The 21986-nt window shown below is 37.4% G+C and overlaps 1 protein-coding gene across 1 annotated transcript in view; it reads right to left on the bottom strand.

Annotated features, from left to right (window-relative positions):
- Positions 1 to 20257, bottom strand: part of LOC127657498 (ubiquitin carboxyl-terminal hydrolase 47-like) — a 44494-nt gene extending 24237 nt beyond the window's left edge. The window contains 6 exon segments of the mRNA XM_052146312.1: positions 2231 to 2327; positions 2429 to 2582; positions 3768 to 3881; positions 6429 to 6623; positions 9742 to 9801; positions 20015 to 20257. Coding sequence (XP_052002272.1) covers positions 2231 to 2327; positions 2429 to 2582; positions 3768 to 3881; positions 6429 to 6623; positions 9742 to 9801; positions 20015 to 20059 — 665 coding nt within the window. The 5' untranslated portion in view covers positions 20060 to 20257.
- Positions 20258 to 21986: the final 1729 nt, after the last annotated feature.

The raw sequence follows: 21986 nt of genomic DNA, 5'->3' as shown, positions 1-21986 counted from the left end.
TGAAAACGGCACTTACCTATAGGCTATATGATGAGGGAAACCATCTAAAACGCTTTGAAACCAACACACTTTGACTTCTGAGATATCGGTATATTATCCATAAATGCTGCATGATTGATTGACTGACTTCATTTTGAAATCACAATATGGCCTCACGCGATTACTAAACCTTAAAAGGCTGCATTTTGAAATATAGTTTGCATTAAGAGCTGTGTGAGCAAGTGGCGCTCTCTAGCGGTCTGGATGGCATTATCCATCATACCAATATAATACAGAATTTAAAAGGGGGTTTTGTTTCTTTGGTTCAAACTTTTCAAAGATGTGGTTGACTCTAGAGTAGAACTGCCCAAAATACAATGGTGTAGAAAAGTATTTGCCCCATCCTGATTTCTTTTCTTTTTGTACTTTTCATACTAAATTGATTAAGATCTTCAAACGAGATATAACATAAAACAAAGGCAACCTGAGTAAACATAAGATCCAGTTGTCAAATAAATATATATATATATATATATTTGTTTTTTACTGAAGCAAAAATATTATCCAACACCTATATATAATGCATGTGATAATGCCCCCTTAAACATAATAGCTGGTTGTACCACCTTTAACAGCAACAACTGCAACCAAACGCTTCAGATAACTGGAGATCAGTCTCACAACGCTGTGGTGGAACTTTGACTGACTCTTCTTTGCAGAACTGTTTTAGTTCAGCCGCATTGGAGGGTTTTTGAGCATGAACTGCCCATTTCAGGTCCTGCCACATCATCTCAATCAGGTTCAAGTCAGGACTTTGACTAGGACACACCAAAACATAAATTTTGCTTCTTTTGAGCCATTCAGAGGTGGACTTACTCCTATGCTTTGGATCATTGTCTTGCTGCATAATCCAGTTGACCATGAGCTTCAACTCACGGAGTGTTGACCGGACGTTCTCCTTTAGGATTTTAGGAACAGAATTCATGTTTCCCTCAATTATTGCAAGTCGCTCTGGCCCTGAAGCAGCAAAGCATCCCCACACAGTCACACTATCATCACCATGCTTGACCGTAGGTATGATGATCTTTTTGAGGAATTCTGTGTTTGATTTACGCCAGATGTAACAGGACCCTGTTTCCAAACAGTTCCAATTTTGACTCATCAGTCCACAGAACATTCTCCCAATAGGTTTGAGGATCATCAAGGTGTGTTTGGCAAAATTCAGATGAGCCTTAATGTTCTTCTGTGTTAGCAGTGGTTTTCGCCACACCACTCTTCCATGGATGCCATTTTTGGCCAGAGTCTTTCTGATAGTAGAGTCACGAACAGTGACATTTATTGATGCGAGAGAGATACCTGTAGTTCCTTGGATGTTGTCCTTGGCTTTTTTGTGACTTCCTAGATGAGTCTTCACAGTGCTCTTGGAGAAATTTTGGCAGGTCTGCCAATTCCAGGAAGGTTCACTACTGTGCCAAGTTTTCTCCATTGGAGATAACGGCTCTCACTGTGGTTATTTGGAGTCCCAGAGCCTTTGAAATAGCTTTGTAACCCTTCCCAGACTGATGTATTTCAATCATCTTTTTTTCTCATAATTTCTGGAATTTCCTTAGTAGTTCCTTGGCATATACTGGGAGAGACCTTTCAGCTAACTTCATGCTGCTGAAAAATATATATTTAGGTGTTGATTTGATTGAACAGGGCTGGCAGTAATCAGGACTGGGTGTGTCTAGTCCAGCAGAACCCCATTATGGATGCAGATCCATAGATTTGTGGATTTATTAACTAGAAGTGGGGTACTTTTTCACACAGGCCCAGATGGTAATTGCTAACATTTTTGCTTCAATAAATAACATTATCATTTAATGATACTGTATTTTGTGTTTACTCGGATTGCCTTTGTTTTATGTAAGATTTAGTTTGAATTCTTGAAACAATTTAGTATGAGATATCAACAAAAACAGAAGAAATCAGGATATGGGCAAAGAGTTTTTCACAGCACAGTATGCATAGTATGAATTTGTTATGTTATTTTATATACTGTACATATATGTAAAATGTGAGTTCTGTTTTTTGTGGCTCTCTTTAATATTTTGGCCTGTCATGTGTCAAGAGATCCAATCCATGTTCTATGAAAATTATTTGGTTAGTAAAAGTAAGCAGCACACAATACTTTTTTATTCAATTACTAACAAATACACCAAATACAACAGACTACAGTTGCCCCACCAATCATGTGATGTAGACTGCTTACTTGTAGAGTGCATTCCTGAATTCAGGGGTCATGAACAAGGTCTGGAGAAGGCTGTTCAGGTAACAGGTCATTGCTTGGTTCACCAAACCAACATAACCTGCAGAGCAGAAGACACAAGACAAATGAAGAGGCAACATTTTATGTGGCAAAGTTGCAGATATTGCACTTCTTACACAAAGCATGCCAAAGCAAGCCAACCTGTCTCTGATTTGTTGAGTATGGAGGAGTATGAATAACTGGGGCTGCTGTAATCGCTGCTGCAGCCCACTGTACCGTCCCGCGGTAAGGGTCCAATGAAGCGGTCCTGAGAGCTGTCGTCAAGACCACTGCTGTCCGCTGTACCAGACTCATCCTGAAAGAGAGTAACATGTGAACACGTATACACCTGCAATGCTCACCGTACAGCAGGGTTCCTCAATAGGCAGCCCAAATGTTTGGCCCAACCTAAAGGCCTGTTCACACCAAATCTGGCGATTTTGAGAGACGGACTCCCGATGAATGGTCTATACACACAGAATCGATATAAAATGAAAATAAATGTATCCCTGTACAGTAGGCGGGGCCGTTGCTGTTCTATATAAGCATTTATAAACTTAATTTGGCATAACGGTTTCATTATGTTCTTTCCATGGTGTTGATGCATTTTGAGGAGTATATCATCTGTTTTATGCGAGTGAGATGAGTAAAGAGCGCTGTTGGATAAATATATGTACAATTTATATTTGCACATGTATTTTGTGCAGACTCCCTAAGTATAATGTCTGGATTAATGCCTGGATAATATACTGTAACATAGATTCCTGTGATACAAATACATGTGGAAAAGTGTACATTAGGATTAACATGTATAGTACAGCTGCATAATATTAAAAAACAGTATATAAGAAAACACTGACTTTACAACAATAACAATATTAATGCTAATAGGTCTAATAAATTAATTGTAGGGATTAGACCCTGTTTGGAACAGTTGACTCGAATGGAGGACATGGAGATCAAGATGGTTCATTCAAGTTTTTTCCTTAATTTCTTTTTTAAATTTTCAACAGGCAAAGTTGTTTAGTTTTGTGTATCTGTACACAAACAAAATGTTTATAATTGTTTGAATAAATAAAACAGGCTACTAATACTGAGAAAAATAACTAATACAAAAATCTGAATATTTATGTTGTGACTCTTTTATCAACAAAAACAACAATATTAATGATAATAACAATAATAATAATATTAGCAGCAGCACAAACACTTTGTTATAACATCGAGAGCGGTGGCCCGTGGCTTTGTATTGTTGACAGAATTTGGCCCTTGAAGAATACTAATTGGGGAACCTTGCGAGTGTGTACAGTACTTCATGGTGCTTTTTCGTCCTTTTTAGAGCTTGACAGACATGGTCATTATGAATTGTCGTTATGTGGAAAAGAGCTAAAAAAGATTTATTATTTCAAATTCTCCTATTTGAGTACATAATGACAGAATTATCATTTTTGAGTGAAGCATTCCTTTTGCTAAGTGCATGACAGCTCTTATGGTGACTCACAGAAGCTATCTGTGGCTGCTCCCCGTCTTTGTCCGTAAGCTGCAGGAAGTTCTTTTTCCCTGCCTCAAAACCGGACAATACCAGGGACATCTCACTGGCCTGCTCCAGAGGACCCTTAGGGTGTAGACAAACATATGAGAGATGGAGGGAGAGGAAGAGAAAAACAAGAGTAGGACAAGATGAATGAGAATGAGACGGACGTTGTCTGTAACGCTGACTGTAAATAATCTGAAAAATTTCAAAGAAAGTTAGAGGTTAGTTCCTATAACAGCCAAATAAAGAACAAATATTTTCAAAGTGACAAATCAGCAAAAGGGTCCGGATTCATGAAAATATTGTTAAGAAAACTTTTAAGAAAGTTCTTACTTGTGTGACCTTCGGGACATTTTTGTCTTTTTAATTTTATTTTTTTCGATCATTTTGACTGTGTTAATGCCAATGGCATACATTTTGCATAAGGTGTGTATTTGTGGGGGAATTTTGATATTTCAACCTCAGTTCCTAAAATACATCTATAATACACTGTGTACACAAAATACTTACACTCAGGACCTTCAGGATGAAATTGTCCCCATTGAAACCCATTAAAACTGCAATAATTGATCCCGGTGCCATTAAAGCATAAACTCATGAATTCTATGATATTATGCTTTTCTTATTAAAAAGTAATATTTCTTTATATTTTCCACCAGATGGCGCCATTTTTCTCATGTTTAGCCAATGGAGCAAATACATGCTTTTTTCCTATTTTCTGTTTGCTGTATTATAAAGCACTGCAGGCCAACTGAATACATGATGCAGCTAAAATTGCGTGGGTGTGTTGGTATGGATGTGTGTATTGAGAAATGTGTGTGTGAGTGTGGGGGGGGGGAGGGTTGGGGGTGGTGTCAGGTTTATGTGGTATATGAGGATTTTTTTTTAGGTTACAAACTGGTAATTACAAGGGTATTATGTTTTTTGGACAATTAAAAAATGTTTTTTGTGTCATTATGTCTATGGAGAGTCGTCATAATGATAGCTGCACCAACGTGTGTGTGTGTGTGTGTTTGTGTAAAAAACAATAGTGGCATTATATAAATAAACTGGCATTTAAATGGTTAAAATCCTGAAAATGTATGAATATTTGTTATGATCACAACTGATGTTGGTTAGTAAGTGAAAAATAATATTAATATATAATAGTTTTATGGCAGTTGTTTGATGCAGACATGTGTGGGGTTTTTTTCAATCTGACACGGCACAAAAAAATTATAATGTTGTTGCTAATCATTGACATATCCCAGACTGTGATAATCTGTGTGATAAAGAAGCTTCTTGACAACATTATTCAAATCAAATTTCTATGTAAACAGCCCATGGAACCTGTAGGTCCATACAATGCAAGTGAACGGTGACAAGAACTTTGAAGCTCCAAAAAGCATATAAATGCAGCATAAATGCAATCCATACAACTACAATGGTTAAATCCATGTCTTCAGAAGGGTGCGAAACAGATCAATATTTAAGTCCTTTTTTACTACAAATTTCCACTTTCACTTTCTTTGGGCATATCGCCTCCTACTGGACAGGAGGGAGAATTTATAGTACAAAATAACTTTATTTGTTTCTCATCCACACCTATCATATCACTTCTGAAGATATGGAATTAACTACTTGAGTCGTATGGATTTAACCATTGAGTCGTATGGATGCTGCCTTTATCGTGTTTTTGGTCCTTCAAAGCTCTGGTCACCATTCACTTGCATTGTACGAACCTTCAGAGCCGAGATATTGCTCTAAAAATCGTTGTGTTCAGCAGAAGAAAGTCATACACATCTGAGATGGAATGAGGGTGAGTAAATGATGAGAGAATTTTCATTTTTAGTTGAATTATGCCTCTGAACAAAAAGAAGTCTACGTTACTTTCATATACAGAAACGCTCAGATTTTTTAAAAGCATGCCTCAAAAGAGCTAACAGACATGAAGCAGCTTCATAGTCTTCACAGAGCATAAAATACACTTGCCGTACTGTAGAACAACCACAACTGAGCTAAGGACTTATTATGCATGAAAGAGCTGTCCTACCTGTGGATCATTACTAGCCAATTTACCCACAGGTCTGGACATGGTAATGTTCCACTGGCGAGGAGAGCAGTGCGAATGATTGTGGAAACAGTCCTTAATCCAGTTATACTCAGTGTTAACAGCAGCTACAGTCCCTGCACTCTAGGTCAGCGCTAGGATTAACACTCAGTCAGGTGGAAAAATTAGCAGAGTGCATGACATAGCTTGATCTAATCATATCACTACAGCAGTGCGGAAAAACATGCCACTGACACACCTTTATTAATAGGTTTCAATGCAGCGCAAAAAATTAAAAAGAATGGAAGTGAAAAATGGCGACACTCCTGCGCGAGACGCTGAAAAAAAAATGCAATGCAGTGGATAGAACAGAACGCAAATGCTCTCTAAATATCTGCATTGTTATTGTTAACGGTTGAAAACCCCCATATTGGTCGACCAGTAAGTCTAAGGGTCTCGTTTGCATGCCGCATTCAGGCTTCTAAAGTTGTCCTCTTCTCTGATTGTAAATAATTAACTCGGTTAAAAAAAGTGGTGTGCTCATATCTATTATTACCAACTATGGTAGAGTTTTTGTAAACATTACAGGAAAGACTCACCGTGCCGACAGAGTTTGCCCACGACAGGCAGAACGTGCCATTCACATATCCACCCTTGTGAGCCACATCCTCGAAGAGTTTGTTGATGGTGGTGGAGGCGGGCAGGTTGAGAGTCAGCCTCTCATTGACAGTCTTTGCATTGGTGGTGTCCTGCACGATACACAGCACCCTGGGTTCCTCCGCTGCACTTTCAATCTGTAATACATGACACACTAAAAGTGAACTTTCACATGTCAGTTTTAACACTGCTTGAGTGGTTGATGTTAAGAAATGTCATCAGACAAGACAGAGACGCACTACACAGGCAAAAGTTGAGCAATCTTGGTTATCCTTTGCGGTATCAAAAGAGAACTGACTCATCATAGAGTTACATAACTCTTTGGAGGACACAGCTTCATGAAGTATGTAAACAAGCTGAAGTATGCAATGTAGTTCCACACTATGAACATATCACATGAATACAAAGATGCAGTTAGATATTAAAGAAATATTTAACACAAGAAGGAAAGTTCTGTCATAATTTACTCACCCCTATGTCTTCCAAAACCTATATGACTTTCTTTATTCTGTGGAACATTAAAGTTATTTATAGCAGTATGTGCAAGATGCTTTTTTCCATACAATGAAAGTGAATGGCGACCACGGCTCTAAATTATTGCTTTCATGTAAATAATATCAGTCTGTTACTTAGACAAAGTTATCATATGACTTCAGAAGACTTATGGTGCGTTCACATACAACGTGAAGCGAGAGTTTTGCATGGCATGATTACATACAAAGTCAGTGCAAAGACACGAATAGACACGTTGAAATTGAAACATTTGAACACGTGCGAATATGCGAATGAAGCGATTTCGCATGTTCGAGTCGCGCCATTCGCTTTATTTATGCCGGGCAGGAATTTCACATCAATCTACACTCCATACCCCATAATGACAAAACAAAAACCAGATTTTTGATAACTTTGCTGATTTATTAAAAAGAAAAAAACTGAAATATCACATTGACATAAGTATTCAGACCCTTTGCTATGACACTTAAAAAAATGCTAATTCCATTTCTCTGGATCATCTTTGAGATGTTTCTACACTTTGATTGTGGCAAATTCAATAGATTGTGCATGATTTGGAAAGGCACACACCTTTCTATATAATGTCTCACAGCTGAAAATGCATATCAGAGCAAAAAACTACTTTTTTAATTTTTTGAAATTTGCAAAGTTATAAAAAAATTTGTAATTTTGGGTCTGAACAATTTCTGATTGCACTATTTTTTTTTTTTTTTTACCCAGTCAATTACAAATATTGTAATTTAAAGGAATATTCTGGGTTCAATACAAGTTCATCTCAATCGATAGCATTTGTGGCATAATATTGATTACCACACAAATATATTTCTATAAAAATACATACTATATGCAACTATCAAGGTGACAGATATGCACTTAGAATGGAAGTGAATAGGGCCAATTTTTCAACATTAAAATAATCACTGTTTCGAAAGTAAAGACAAAAGACAAACAATATGCATGTTAACATAATTTTAGAGTGATAAAATCACTTACTAACCTTGTCTGTGCAAAGCTACAGCCAATTTTACTGCTTTTATTTTAATAAAGCACTTACATACATTAAGTGCTTTTATAAAATTATAAGCTTTTAACCATCAAAAAACTTGCCCCGTTCACTTCCATTGTAAGTGCTTTAACTTCCTGGCTGATGTCTTGAGATGTTGCTTCAATATATCCACATCATTTTCCTTTCTCGTGACGCCATCTATTTTGTGAAGAGCACCAGTCTCTCCAGCAGCAAAGCACCACCACAACATGATGCTGCCACCCCCATGCTTCACAGTTGGGATGGTGATCTTTGGCTTGCAGGACTCACCTTTTATCCTCCAAACATAAAGATGGACATTATGGCCAAACAGATACATTTTTGTTTCATTAGACTAGAGAACAATTCTCCAAAAAGTAAGATCTTTGTCCCCATGTGCACTTGCAAACTGTAGTCTGGCTTTTATGGTGGATTTGGAGCAGTGGCTTTTTCCTTGCTGAGCAGCCTTTCAGGTTATGTCGATATAGGACTTATTTTACTGTGGCTATAGATACTTGTCAACCTGTTTCCTTCAGCATCTTGACAAGATCCTTTGCTGTTTTTATAGGGTTGATATGCACTTTTAGCACTAAACTACGTTAATCTATAAGACAGAATGCATCTCCTTCCTGAGCGGTATGATGGCTGTGTGATCCCATGGTGTTTATACTCACGTACTATTGTTTTTACAGATCAACGTGGTACCTTCATGCATTTGGAAATTTCTCCCAAAGATGAACCAGACTTGTGGAGGTGCACAATGTTTTTCTGAGGTCTTGGCTGATTTCTTTTGATTCTCCCATGATGTCAAGCAAAGGGACATGGAGTGTGAAGGTAGGCCTTAAAATACATCCACAGGTACACCTCCAATTCAGCACATCTCCTATCAGAAGATAATTGGCCAATTGTCTAAAGGCTTAACATAATTTTCTGGTATTTTCCAAGCTGCTTAAAGGCACAGTTATCTTGGTGTGTAAAAACTTCTGACCCACTGGAATTGTGATACAGTCAATTAAAAGTTAAATAATCTGTTTGTAAACAATTGTTGGAAAATGACTTGTGTCATGCACAAAGTAGATGTCCTAAACGACTTGCCAAAAATATAGTTCGCAAATATTACATCTTTAGAGAGGTTAAAAAATGTGTTTTAATGACTTTAACCTAAGTGTATGTAACCTATTGACTTTAACTGGTTTTGTTTACAAAGCAGAGTAATTTTCTTTTTATACAGCCTCTCAGCTAGAAGGCTTTCAGCTAAAGAATCGATCATGTCACCAATAGTACAACATGCCGCATAGTGGGTTCCAAGTATGATGCAAGCAAAATATTTCTGGGGCAATCTTAGTGGGATAACTAAAGTACTAAAGTAACTCAACAATTCCATCTTTTTCCACACAATGAAAGAGTATGGTGACTGAGGCTAACATTCTCTGCTAAACATCTCTTTTTATGTTCCATATTTGAAAGTCACAAGTTTGGAACAACATAATGGGGAGTAAGACAACATGGCTGAACTATCCCTTTAACTATTTTAAGCGTAGTGACAGTTCAAAGACAATATAGTTTCACACTACACACTCAAATTCCTATCTGCCTGTAATAATAGCATCCTGCCCTCTCCAAATCAGCTGATTCATACAAACGTCTTCATTTGGAAGTTAGTGTCAAATTAATCACCATGCTGCAAACACACACGCATGCAATACACACACAGCTACCTGTGAGAACCTCTTCTGCATCTCCTCAAACATACTCTGCCTGCAACTCCAAAAAATGGCCTGATAATGACAGAAAAACAAACCAGTGTTCAAGGCAAGTCAAAGAACCCTGAGTGGGAGCATTGCGACATGGCTGCGTTTGATGTCTGTATCTTTTAAAGTTCAATACACACAGGAACACTAGATCTAGAGGAGAAAATGTGAAGATACAGCAGTAAAAGACACAGATGTCAACAGAAGCAAGGGCATTATAACATTAGAGGGTATTTTTATCAGGGATTATAATGTTAGGTGATCACATGAAACGGGTTGCACTGTACTTGAGCGGCGAGTGTGTTGCAGCTAAGTACTTGGGGCTACAAAGGGTCTTTCTTAAAACCAGAAAAGTGTACACTGAAGTAAAGAATGGGATGTGCAATATATTGAATATTTACAATTTAAGTACTACCGAGTGTGAAATGCTTTAATACAACAGTTCTATGAGCCAGAAGCTAATATTGCGTAACTTAAATTTTAGAAATTTTTAGTCTATTAAATATTTTATTGAATTAATTCTTGACAAACATATACCTACTGATCAGCACAAAACCACCCATACAGAGTATAGAAGTTATGAAATGTATAGCCAACTTTTGGGAAGGGATCACTTTGACGAGCTTTGTTTTTTAATTGTAACATGGCAAACGCTGGATCACCTCGTATTGATGCGCTGCTCAGCTGCTAGAGGGCGCCGCTAGCTCACGCACTGCTGACTGAAGTTGTCAATTCAATAGCAAACGTGCAAGGCCATATCAGAATTTCGATCTTAATTCAATCCATAATGCCTTGATGGAGATACCTGTCTTAGGCCCCATTTCCACCTGGTATTACGATGCATCTCTGGTAATCTGATCACATGTAGTCAGGTGAGACACATGGCTGTTTACACCTGGTCATTTTAATGCGTCTCATGTGACCACTTGTTTTCAGATTTGGAGGGTCTCTTTTTCATGATGACACAAATTAATCACCAAGTCATTATGTTGCTGCATTAAAGCACAACAGTGACATTTTTTAAGGCTTGGACGCATCATTTGTTTTAAACCAGCAACAGCAGATTCTGATCCGTCGCGTAAGAAAGTAGTTCCATGCACAAATGCAATTTTTTATGACTATACTATACTTATAAAATATATATATTTTTTTTTATTTTCTTGTTCATTGAACTGTTGTATAGAAGCAATATCACACTCGCAATCATGCTATATGGCCCTAAATCAGCACTGCTGTTATTACCTACAGTGATTACCTACATATATATATTTTTTTATTATTATTATTTATTTATTTTTGCTATATCACCGTGCTCTACACTAAAGCCAACACTACATAACTAGATACAGAGATTCAGCGACCAGGCTGATCAACACAATTCCAGGCTTAGGTTGCCAGGTTGGGAGGACTGGGAATTGCCACAGACCTCCCGATTCGATATTACAATGATATTTCCTAGCCGATTCGATATGTATTGCGATATTGCCATTCTGTAAGTATTGTTACAGTTGTACTCTTTTGATGTAAAAACTTAATAAAAAGATTTTAAAAAGTATTTTTTCAGAAAGAAATGTCTATTGAAGAACAGCTGTGTCTGAAATGACAATTGTTTTCACTCTGTAATATATAATTTGCAGATGAAATGTTGGATGTGCAAAAGTACCAATTTAAAACCATCAATCGACCAGTCAATGCATTGTCTGAGCTAGGCGACCAAGGAACTCCTGTATAAGACTACATTATGTCCATTTGTGTTCAACAATTAATATTCTATATATCATTTTAACTTGTCAAACAAACTTTGTTAACAATATACAAATTTAACAAATTACCATAGGCTATTAATATTATTATAATGATCATTTTGCAACATACAAATGGAGGCTAAGGAGTACATTTGTTCAAAAACCATTTCTAGGGCTGTAGTGAATTATGACACACAACAATTCACCTGTAGTCCCAATGTCTTTGAATGTTATTTGCAAATGCATCCTGAGATAGCCTGAGACCCTATGCAGTGTTCTGATAGACAACACTACTCTTACAAACTGCTCCCAGATGACTGACAGAGAAAAACGTTTGATAAGCCTTTTTACAGCCAAACTATTAACGCAGTGTCAGACAGCATCTGCTAAATGACTACTGACAAATACTCTCCACAAAACCTCTCAAATAAACTTTTGGATTATGTATAACAGGAACATTGATCACAGCAGAGGATTTTGATGTCTGACAGTAAACAAACAGCGCTTTGATGGCTGTAGCAGCAGATCATTAAAGGACTTAATGTAAAGAATTAAAGGGACAACTTCTCTGATAGAAAACATGTTAGTGTGGAACTCGTCACAAATACAGCATCCTATATTTATCTACTAATCATTGTAGCATTAAGATACAAATATTAGTTTTATTAAAGGTGCATTCAGTAATTTGGAGCTAATTTAAAATGGTGTACACTCACATGAGATGAAGACTGTCCTCATTATACTTGTCTATAAAAAGTGTTTGTATTATACATGGTGCGGGTCACCTCTTCAATGTGTTTCGCCATGAGGCGCTTATGTTTCGCCATGAGCGCATGTTACACCACTCCTTGTCTCATCTCACTGGCTGCCAGATGATGTACGTATTAAATTCAAGGCTCTTGTGCTGGCATACAGAACAGTCACTGGGTCTGCTCCAGCATACCTAAAATCATTTCTGCAGGGCTACATTCCCACCAGAAGCCTGGGGTTTGGCTAAGGAATGGCGCCTTGTTCTACTAACACAAAGTGGCACCAAAACACTTTCCTGGACTTTCAGTTTCATCGTACCACGATGTTATTAAAATTATATTCATATTTCTTAACATACAGATATCCAAGTATGGGGGCATAGAAGCCCTTGTGACTGTGGAATGATACTGTATGGGGGTTTGTGGATATCTCCAGAGAGTGACTTTTGAAAATGTAAAAGTCTGAATTGACCATTTTTCTATTTTCATTAACGTGAGAAAGACTAGGCTACAAACTAGTAATTGTTTTGTCTTTTGTCCTTGTCAGAGATGAAGAAATCTGAATAAATTTCACAAAATTAGAACTGAAATCTATTTGTTTATTATTAAAGGCTTGGAACATGCTGATGAATAAAATTAATTTAGAAAGAAAAAACGTTATGGTCTAAAGGCGCTTTGGAAACACGCAACTCATGTTACGCACATGTGGGGAAAAGAGGAAGGGGGTGTGGACCGGGACAGCGCGTCAGTGAAGCGTGTTTCAGTGCTAGAGAAAAATATTCAAGAATACAGTGCATAAAGATCAGATGTGATGTAACCGGCACTGTTGTTTTGTCGCGCTGCTCACTAGACAGGATGAGAGGGCGGAATTGTCGTCATGATGTCTTGCAGTCAAGACGGAATCAATCTGGGATCCGGAACACGGTGACCTGCGTAGCGGGGGCAATAGCAACTTCATACAATCTGAGGATGCGTTTCCACTGAAGCAGAAGTAATCCGCAAACAAATTGAAAGCACTCGCACACATTCGCTCAAGCACGCGCCAGTGGAAACATATGACAAGAAACCAAACTGCTAGTGTTTTTAGCAACACGCATGTCTAGATGTAGAACACAGTCTAAATATCGAAAATTGCTCAAAAGCTTACAGTCAATATCATGGTGTTTTTTTATCACGATAAATACTGATATCGTTTTATCGCCCAGCCCTACTGCCAAATGAATAAATGTAAATGTTGAAATGACATGGTCCGCTGTGTTTCACTAAACGTCGAAGAAAATCCTAACACTCATTGGCTGCCGTCTATGTAGATATGCTTGGCTATGCTTAAGAGCAGTGTTGTTTGGTGATGTGAAGAGCAAAAATAATACATACTTATTATCGTGCTTTAGAAGCAGATACAACAGGAGATTCAGTAGCTGTACTACCAAAGAACCAAAAGCATGAAGACAGAAAGTCCAGCAAAGGTAAAAAACATCGGTATGGCATACACAAGGTGGGAAGATTTGATGATGGAGAAAAACATGAGTAGTGATGTCAATGTTGCTTCTTCATTGTTAGGCAGGTAAGGAATTATTAATTGTTTAGACTACCCTCTAAAATAGTATCAGTGGTATTTACATAAAACGCAGTCAACATATGTTACAAATGGACAGTTTTCAACTGTGTTTACAAACGCAACTGTAGAAGCCACATGTAATTTTACTTTCTTTGTTATCACAGCTTTAGTAAGGGGGGCCCATCTACCGCCACCTCAATGAAATGGCATATGTCTTCATTCATTTAGTAGCTTAGTGTAACGGCAGCCAGCTGGTAGAGAGCTGTGCACTGTGTAAACCTCACTCTCCTGACTTCAAGAGGTACACTAGCGACTGACGCTAGAGGCTGTAGCCTTTAGCCTCCTTGTTAGAGCACAGTAGAGTGGGTAGAACAAGAGCGTCACATTAGCATAGCGATTGTGGTAGATTTTGAGTAAACCATGACATTGGTTTGCTTGGAAACAAAACGAGTTCTTCAAATATAGTATTCATGAACATGCAAAATTTGATCACAAAAACAATTCAAATTTTTCCTAAACCACAACATTCTGAATCACTAGATAATTTAGGTTTATTTCACGCCAAGTAGTTCTCTAATACAGGAAATAACTAGGGATGCCCGCTAATAGTCGACCAAACATTAGTCGATGAGAAGAGTCTTGGTCGAACAAGTTTTGATTGGCTGATCGCAGAAAAAAAAAACTCCACAGGAAGTGGCAAATCACACAGTTAGTGACGGACAGACATGATCGCTTATACGGCTGGTCTCTGCGGTAATTATGTCGGGTAATTAATTATGTTCAGCAAACCGACGAACACCGGTATTACCGCTGGTTGGACAATAAGTCGTACTACGGGGTCATCGTTAAGCAGGATTAGGGTTAAGCCTACACAATAAAGCAAATCACCTTGATTTCAAACTTTGATCTTTATTTTTATTTATTTAAACTAAAAATTCAAATGAAACTGGAAATAAATGAAGTGCAATAATAATGTGTGTTGTACAACTTTTTGAAAGATGGCTTATTGGCTTTACAACAGTTGTGAAGGGCAACATCTCTCTGGCAAAAAAAACCTACTTCATCTGTGCATTCTCTACTGGTCAGGTATTTCGTTGTCTGGGAAAATACATCATGTGTGAGAATAAATTAGTTGTACGCATGTATGTATGTATGTATGTATATATATATATATATATATATATATATATATATATATATATATATATATCAAAATATTCAATTACATATTATCGGTGAATATTCTTTAGTGATTTTGCATTGAAAATTAATACATTTATTTAAAAAAAACGAACAACTTAAATCAAATACATTTCTAAATTAAAATTGCAATCTAAACTAAACAAAAACTCAATTAAAATAAAAATGGTTCGAGGTGAATGGGTTTTTGTATTATTTATGTTTTAATCACAGATATATAGGCTGCAGAGTTGCATTCACAATAAACTGCTCTGTGGAAATAAAGTGAACTGTTCTTAATAATATAATATAGTGTTTCTTCAAGCGCGTGTCTGTGTGTCTACGGTCAAATTATTTGTAATATTAATTTGATAATAATAATAATAGCCTAATAATAATAATAAAATACATTTAATGGAAAAACAAGCCAAATATTGTCTTGACATCGTCAGAGGCATCAGCTTTTGGCGATCACTCTGACCATCGTCGATCTCGGAGATCATCGTCTGTCGGCACAACCCTAATGTGCATTTCTCTCCATAAATTAACGAAATGTTCAGACAGTCTCCTTGCTGTTTTTTACGACACATTCAGAATCATTAGCGCTTTTGCCGGTGTTGCTGCGCACGCACAAAGTGAACCACTTGTAAAATGTATATTTTAAAGGCTCATTATTATGGTTTAGTATTTCTCTGTAATGTAGAACAGTGTTAGCAATGTTACTTATAACATTCTTTCAGTCGTATCTGTACTTAAATTACACGAAGAAGAGTAATGCTAGCTAGAGAACTACTGAATGTCCCTTTAAAGAAATAAAAAAATATATTTCAGGGAGACGATTTTAAAGTTGTTTGACTCAAGAATAGTGATTTGTAACAGAATCGATTTTTATCCCCAGCTCTACAGGTTGGATGCAGTCTTATGTCTTAATTTTGCTCGTTAACAGTTCCCGTGGGGTGATAAAAACAACAAGCTGGTGGTGGGATGTGGACGACATCAAAACCCCAACTGAACAAGGATTACACCTGGCACAGAGATGCCAGCTGACGGAGATAGAGAGAGCCACAGGGGCCTCCTGCTTAGCATTTCCAGTCTCTTTGAACACTAGAAGAGCTACTGAATCAAATTCCCAGAGCAAGCCCCTACCTGATTATTATTCAGGGAAATACCTTGCATTCTTGGTATAGGTTTACTTTAAAGCCAAAGAGAAAGTCACCCAGCCTGCTTTTATTCTACATAGTAGTGCAGTACAAAGCAGTGACAGTGAGTGAAGGCAGTGCCCCAATGAACCTTACCTTTGTTTGAATATGTGGTAAAGTGTGCATTCCTTTTCAAGAATGTGATGTGGGCAGAAACTACAACAACAACAACAACAAAAAATCTACATGGGAGATGGAACAACACAGGGTATGCCCTAGCCTTAACAATACACAATAAAAACTAGATTTTTTAAAAAGAAAAAGGTGGGTAGTGTTTGCTTGTGCAGAACTCAATACCATGATGGTATTATGTTGTAGGTGATTGCCAGTGTTGTTGCTAAAGTGATCCAAGTGGTTTTAACCACGATGCTATGCAATTGCTAGGGTTTTCTGGGTGGTAATGGTGTTGCTAGGTGGTAACTTGTAAAAGTCAAAATAACTTTTGGTTGTTTTTGGTTATAAATTTTGTTTAGGCTTGGGATCGATGCACTTTTAATGTGTCGATAATCTGAAGATTTTCCACTTGATAATCAATATACATATTGGGATTTTCAGATGTAAACAGGACTTCTCGTTGCACAATAGTATTTGTCTTTTCAAACATATTTCTCAACACAACTTTGGTAAAGTGTGAGCGGAAGGGTTCATTAAAGTGGGTCACGCAACGGACGCATCAGGACCCCCTATCTGAGGGTTGTCCCCCCCTAAAATATCATTAAAATATGTGTATTGTAAATAATATAATGATATATTCTTAAAATAATTGTTTAAGAAATAAAATAATACAAATGCAAACGGGGCAACAACAAAAAAACCCTTGGTGTCCCCTTCAAAAATTGCTCTTGAGAATTGTTATGTTTATTGTCCCCCCCAACATTTTGATGAAATTTTCGCCCCTGGTTCAATTAGTTGTGTTTGCATTAGAGAGCATTTTTGCCTTTTTTATTCCTGTTAAGAAATTGAATTACCAGTTGAGAAAATTACCAGTTAAAATATTGCTAAACCTAATAACCACTAGAAACCACACATATTGGATATGTTCTGTAAATCTGAGGAAGGCTTGTGAGGTTTAGGCCTAATACTATCATTAAAGCTGTCTCACCCTGCAGGGTATGACTCAGCCTGAAGCCTCCTCTCAAACTGCTTAATTACTGTTAGCAGGTGGTCTGTAAACCCCATAACCATTCCACTATGCATCATAATAGGAGCTTCATGTGGCGATTTTGATTGAAAAGACCTGAAAAGAAGCAACTGTGGCAACTGACTGCCTTTATGTTCTACTTCCTGGTTGCTATAATACTAAACATTTCTCTTTATCTAGTGCCGTGAACTGGAAGATGTTCTCTGGGCAAGGCCTTTGAGCTCATGGTTGCTGTAGATTGTCAGATATGGGCAGAGATTCAGAAGTGGAGAGATGTGAACACTAATCTGAAATAATGGCTACAGCAGCATCATTACATACTGACATTGGACAGTCTTGATTACTGAGAGTAAATCCAGAGCAGTTTAAAACGAGTCAATCTGACAATGAAGAGTCCTCCGAATGGGGACTACATCATTGGCCTGTACTACTACAGCCACAATATGGGATATTTCTGATATTATTGAGCATGTGCTTTTGTTCCAATGTAGTAACCTAGGTTTATAAGTGCTTTTCTTAAGGGTACCATGGTGATAGTGCAGTACAGCGATCCCAGTGATAGCACCCGCATTCTTAACCATTGGCTACCAGCATGGCATTGATACCACAACTACTACATGAAACAGTAAGACTCAGTTGGCTTGGAAGGTAATCTGATGGCAACAGAGGAACAGAAAGAAAGGGGCTATAAAGTTTATGTGCTGACTAATCAATGATTTCTAGCAGGTCATGTCATCAGAGAAAACATAATCAAGATAATGGGCTATCCTATTGCTAACATGATCATAATCACCTTAAAGGAGTGTTACCTCCCACTATAAAAACAAAAAAAAAGATATATTCATGTGATAATTGGCATTGAAGGCCATGTTTATCCTGGAGTCCAATTTATCAGCTCAACTAGGATCAAAGAGCCTCAATCATGTCAGGCTGAAGTCATAAAACAATGTGCTGTTATGTGTTTAAATGGATTAATAGTGCTCATAATTCAGTCTGAATCTCTAACCCTGTTCACACCTTGTATTAAGATACATCTCGGGAGAAACCAATCACATGCAATCTTGTGTTCGGATTTGAACACTGATTACATGACGACATATATTAATCACCGACTATGTTTACATAGACACCCAAAAACGGTTTATTGCAAGAAAGTGGCGTTCCCGATTACACGCACTGTATAAGCACCATACATTTTCCTCCAATACACATGTGGCTCATTCAGTTAGCAGCTTTCTCCATGGCAATGTCATTTCTAATTCTAATTAGTCTAAATAAGAAACATGTTAGACGAGGAAGACTTTACTATTCCAGAGTTGCTGCTGTGTTTGTTTCTTTCTATTGCGATCTGCAGCAGAATTGCGCTGCAATAGTGGGGTTTCCCTCTTACTTAAAACTCTGGGATTCCCCCAATGTATGAGCATATCTACGAGAACATGAGCGACCATCATTATTTTACATTGGTGTATAAATGGTTATAGATTATAACGCATGTGCTTTTCCCACTGAACTCCCAGAAATGTTGAATTATTTCCACTTTGTTGACTTCTTGTTGGGCTCCATCCTATGAAGTTTGTATCCAGTCTTTTCACTCACATGCACACTCTTCAAAAACCTTTTATAACACCGCTTATGCGTTTACATGCCAGAAGATTACATAATTGTCGTCAAAAATGTTCATTGTCGAATAGTTGTTTGATCTCATTTAACGTAACATGAGATCATATTAAACTGTAATGATGATGCGTGAGAGCATCACTGCAGCTGACTGAGGAGAGGAAGAATTACACAGATCACCGTCCAGATGCACCCTAAACTTTCCAAACAGCTTCAGATGATGTAGATCGCAAAGTACAAGGGAATTATACAAAAATACCAAATAAGTAAATACAGAAGCACTCTCGTTGTGGAATAAGTGGAGCCGGATCTGTGGGGTCGATCTTAATCAGTATGTCTGCTCTGAACGAATTTGAATTGGTTTTATTGCCCAGATTTTGACTTGGCAGTTGTTGACATTAATGTAGAGACCTAAATATAATGTATAAGAAAGAAGTAGAGTCTAGACCAGTGGTTCTCAACCTTTTTGACTCTGAGTCCCCCCCTTCTTAGATTCTAGAAGTTTCAGAAAGAGTCTGTTTATCATTTGTGGCCATGTAGTTTTATAGCATTTTAATTAAATTTGATTATTTTAATTTTCTTATTTTTAATTAATCTTGGAAGTGTGCTGAGGCCCCCCTGAAGCGATGTATATTAAATTGCAATTAATGAAACCTCTGCGATCCGAATCATATCCATGAGTCAAGTGAACTGAACTGAATCTGATCTGTGCCAACACACAAACTATGGCGCACACTTTCGCACCTCCCTGAACTCACTCCAGCAAGGTTGTTTACAAACTGCAGGATCATGTATCAGTCAAACAGCACACATGACAGCGCATTATCTAGTCTAGTAATGGCGAGTGTCACCTGATTCGTCCATTTATTCGCATATTTAAGCTGTTTGAAGGACTTGTTTACTAATAGTTAGCAGAGATGCTGCTAGCCGCCGAGCTCAAACCTGACACGCACCTTACCTGCCTCTCCTTGCCATTTTAGGCAGCAATCTCTGTTTATAGTAGTAGATAATGTTACTTGTGTGTGTTATTTTGAGGGCTGATCATCTCTCACCTCTTTGGGCACAAGCTTATTTTCTTCGCTGGGCACCATTGCCATCTGAACATCCAGCCGCGATCCGCTGTCAACACGCGCTTTGAGAAACCATTCTGAGTGTGTTTGGAGAAATCAGTCGATATCGCATCCAAACTTTTGGGATAAATTATTTGTAATCCCGGTTAATCTGTGTTACTTTATTTCTGCTTGGACTGTGAGCACAGACAGCAATCAATGGAGGAAAAATGTCCGCCTTGCACTTTCGCGAGACTTCACATCAATCTGCGTCACTTCCGACAACACCGTGCGCATCAACACCCAAAGCACCGAGGTCATTTGCGTCTGGTCCCCTTTCTAGTTCACTTTAACCAAACTTAAAACGTACTATATACTATGAGTGTGTAACTGACTGTAAACATATTTCTCTCATTGCTCTACAAGAAACCATTTTTACAGGATAAGATATATGTAAAAATTATAAAGAATATTTTTAAAGACATTTACGTTCAACGGACAATATATTCCTGATAAATTATCTAATTTCTGAATTTCGAAACCAAAAAAGGCTTAATTGTTTTTTGGGGGGGGCATAATGTGTTTTACTTTAGTGAAATCCATATGCTTATTAATTATTCTTTTTTTTTTTAACATAAGTTTTCATTATGGTGGTTGGGTCTTGAATGTTGGGGTGTTCCCACTCTTGTATTGTAAATATGCAATTCTCAATTTTGACAAAAATGTCAAAATAAAAAATTATAAAAAAAAGCTGCTAGTATAAGAAAGAAGTAGTGTCTAGACCAAGTGGCTCTCACCAATTTTGACTCCAAGGAACCCCCTCCCCCCACTGTCCAAGACAATTGCAACTCAAGTAAATGGAAAAAAGCAGACCCTATTTCAAATTAGTTGTGTGTGATTTGGTAAGAGCTTTTCAGAGTTTATAGAAACCAAAAGGACAGACTTAATCGTTATTCCTATTTTTGGCATAATATCTTTTAATAAGTGCTGTCCATATGCCTATAACTTGTTCTTTTCTTCTTCTTCTTCTTCTTCTTTTAAACAAAATATCTCATTTTGGTGGTTGCTTCTTGAATGTTGAGGTGTTCCCACTCTTGTATTGTAAATGTGCAATTCTCAAGATTCTTTACAAAATTGTCTCTATGTGATACGTGCAAAATTTTGGGCCAATCAGACATGCAGGCTATGAGAAGTTCAAAGAAGTGGGTTTTCCAGGAAATTCGAAATGGCAAAAATTTAGTGGGCAGGGCTGAAAAACGATGTGGTATTTCCAAATGAGGCATGACACAAGGAATCAGGGGAAAAAATCATTTTAATTGAAAGAAATTCTAGGACTTACGGTTCAAAAGCAGGCTGAAACGCAAGTGAAACTTTGAACTGTTGGTGGCCCTAGAGAGTTTGAGTGAGAGACCCCAAATTTAAGTAGGTTACATAGGAGAGTGTCCACTGTCAGTGTGCCAAATTATACAAATTTATGTATGGTTCTGTGCGCTGCCATAGACTTTCGGCGAAAGAATAATAAAATGTGCACCTTTGGTTCTTGGCCCCTAATAAATACGTTGCAAAAAAGGTGATAGCATGTCTTACTTTTACTTAGCATTACATTGGTTTTTTATCTTTTAGCTGATTTTATTGTCACCACTTTATTAGTTTTGATCTAATGATCTGTGCAGACAACCCAAAATATGCACTTTGAATAAAAAAAGAAATAGCTCTTGATGCATAGTACAGTGATGCTATAAGATGGTAATACCATAGAACTTAAGATATATCATGGATACCATAATTATGTACCATGGTATTTTCATTGTACTCCAACAAAATCAAAAGAATACTATGATAATACAATGATACATATCCAAAAACATTGGTACAATGCCCAAAGAACCATGGTAGTACTTTTTGATTGTTAGCTTTTGACACAATCGTTGTAAACCCCAGGAAGTATTCCACATATTTGTTCTGTCTCCTCTGC

This window comes from Xyrauchen texanus, chromosome 2 (assembly GCF_025860055.1).
Source record: "Xyrauchen texanus isolate HMW12.3.18 chromosome 2, RBS_HiC_50CHRs, whole genome shotgun sequence".
Taxonomy (NCBI): Eukaryota; Metazoa; Chordata; class Actinopteri; order Cypriniformes; family Catostomidae; genus Xyrauchen; species Xyrauchen texanus.
The sequence above is the reverse complement of the archived record's forward strand: the minus strand, read 5'-3'. Positions and strand labels throughout refer to the sequence as shown.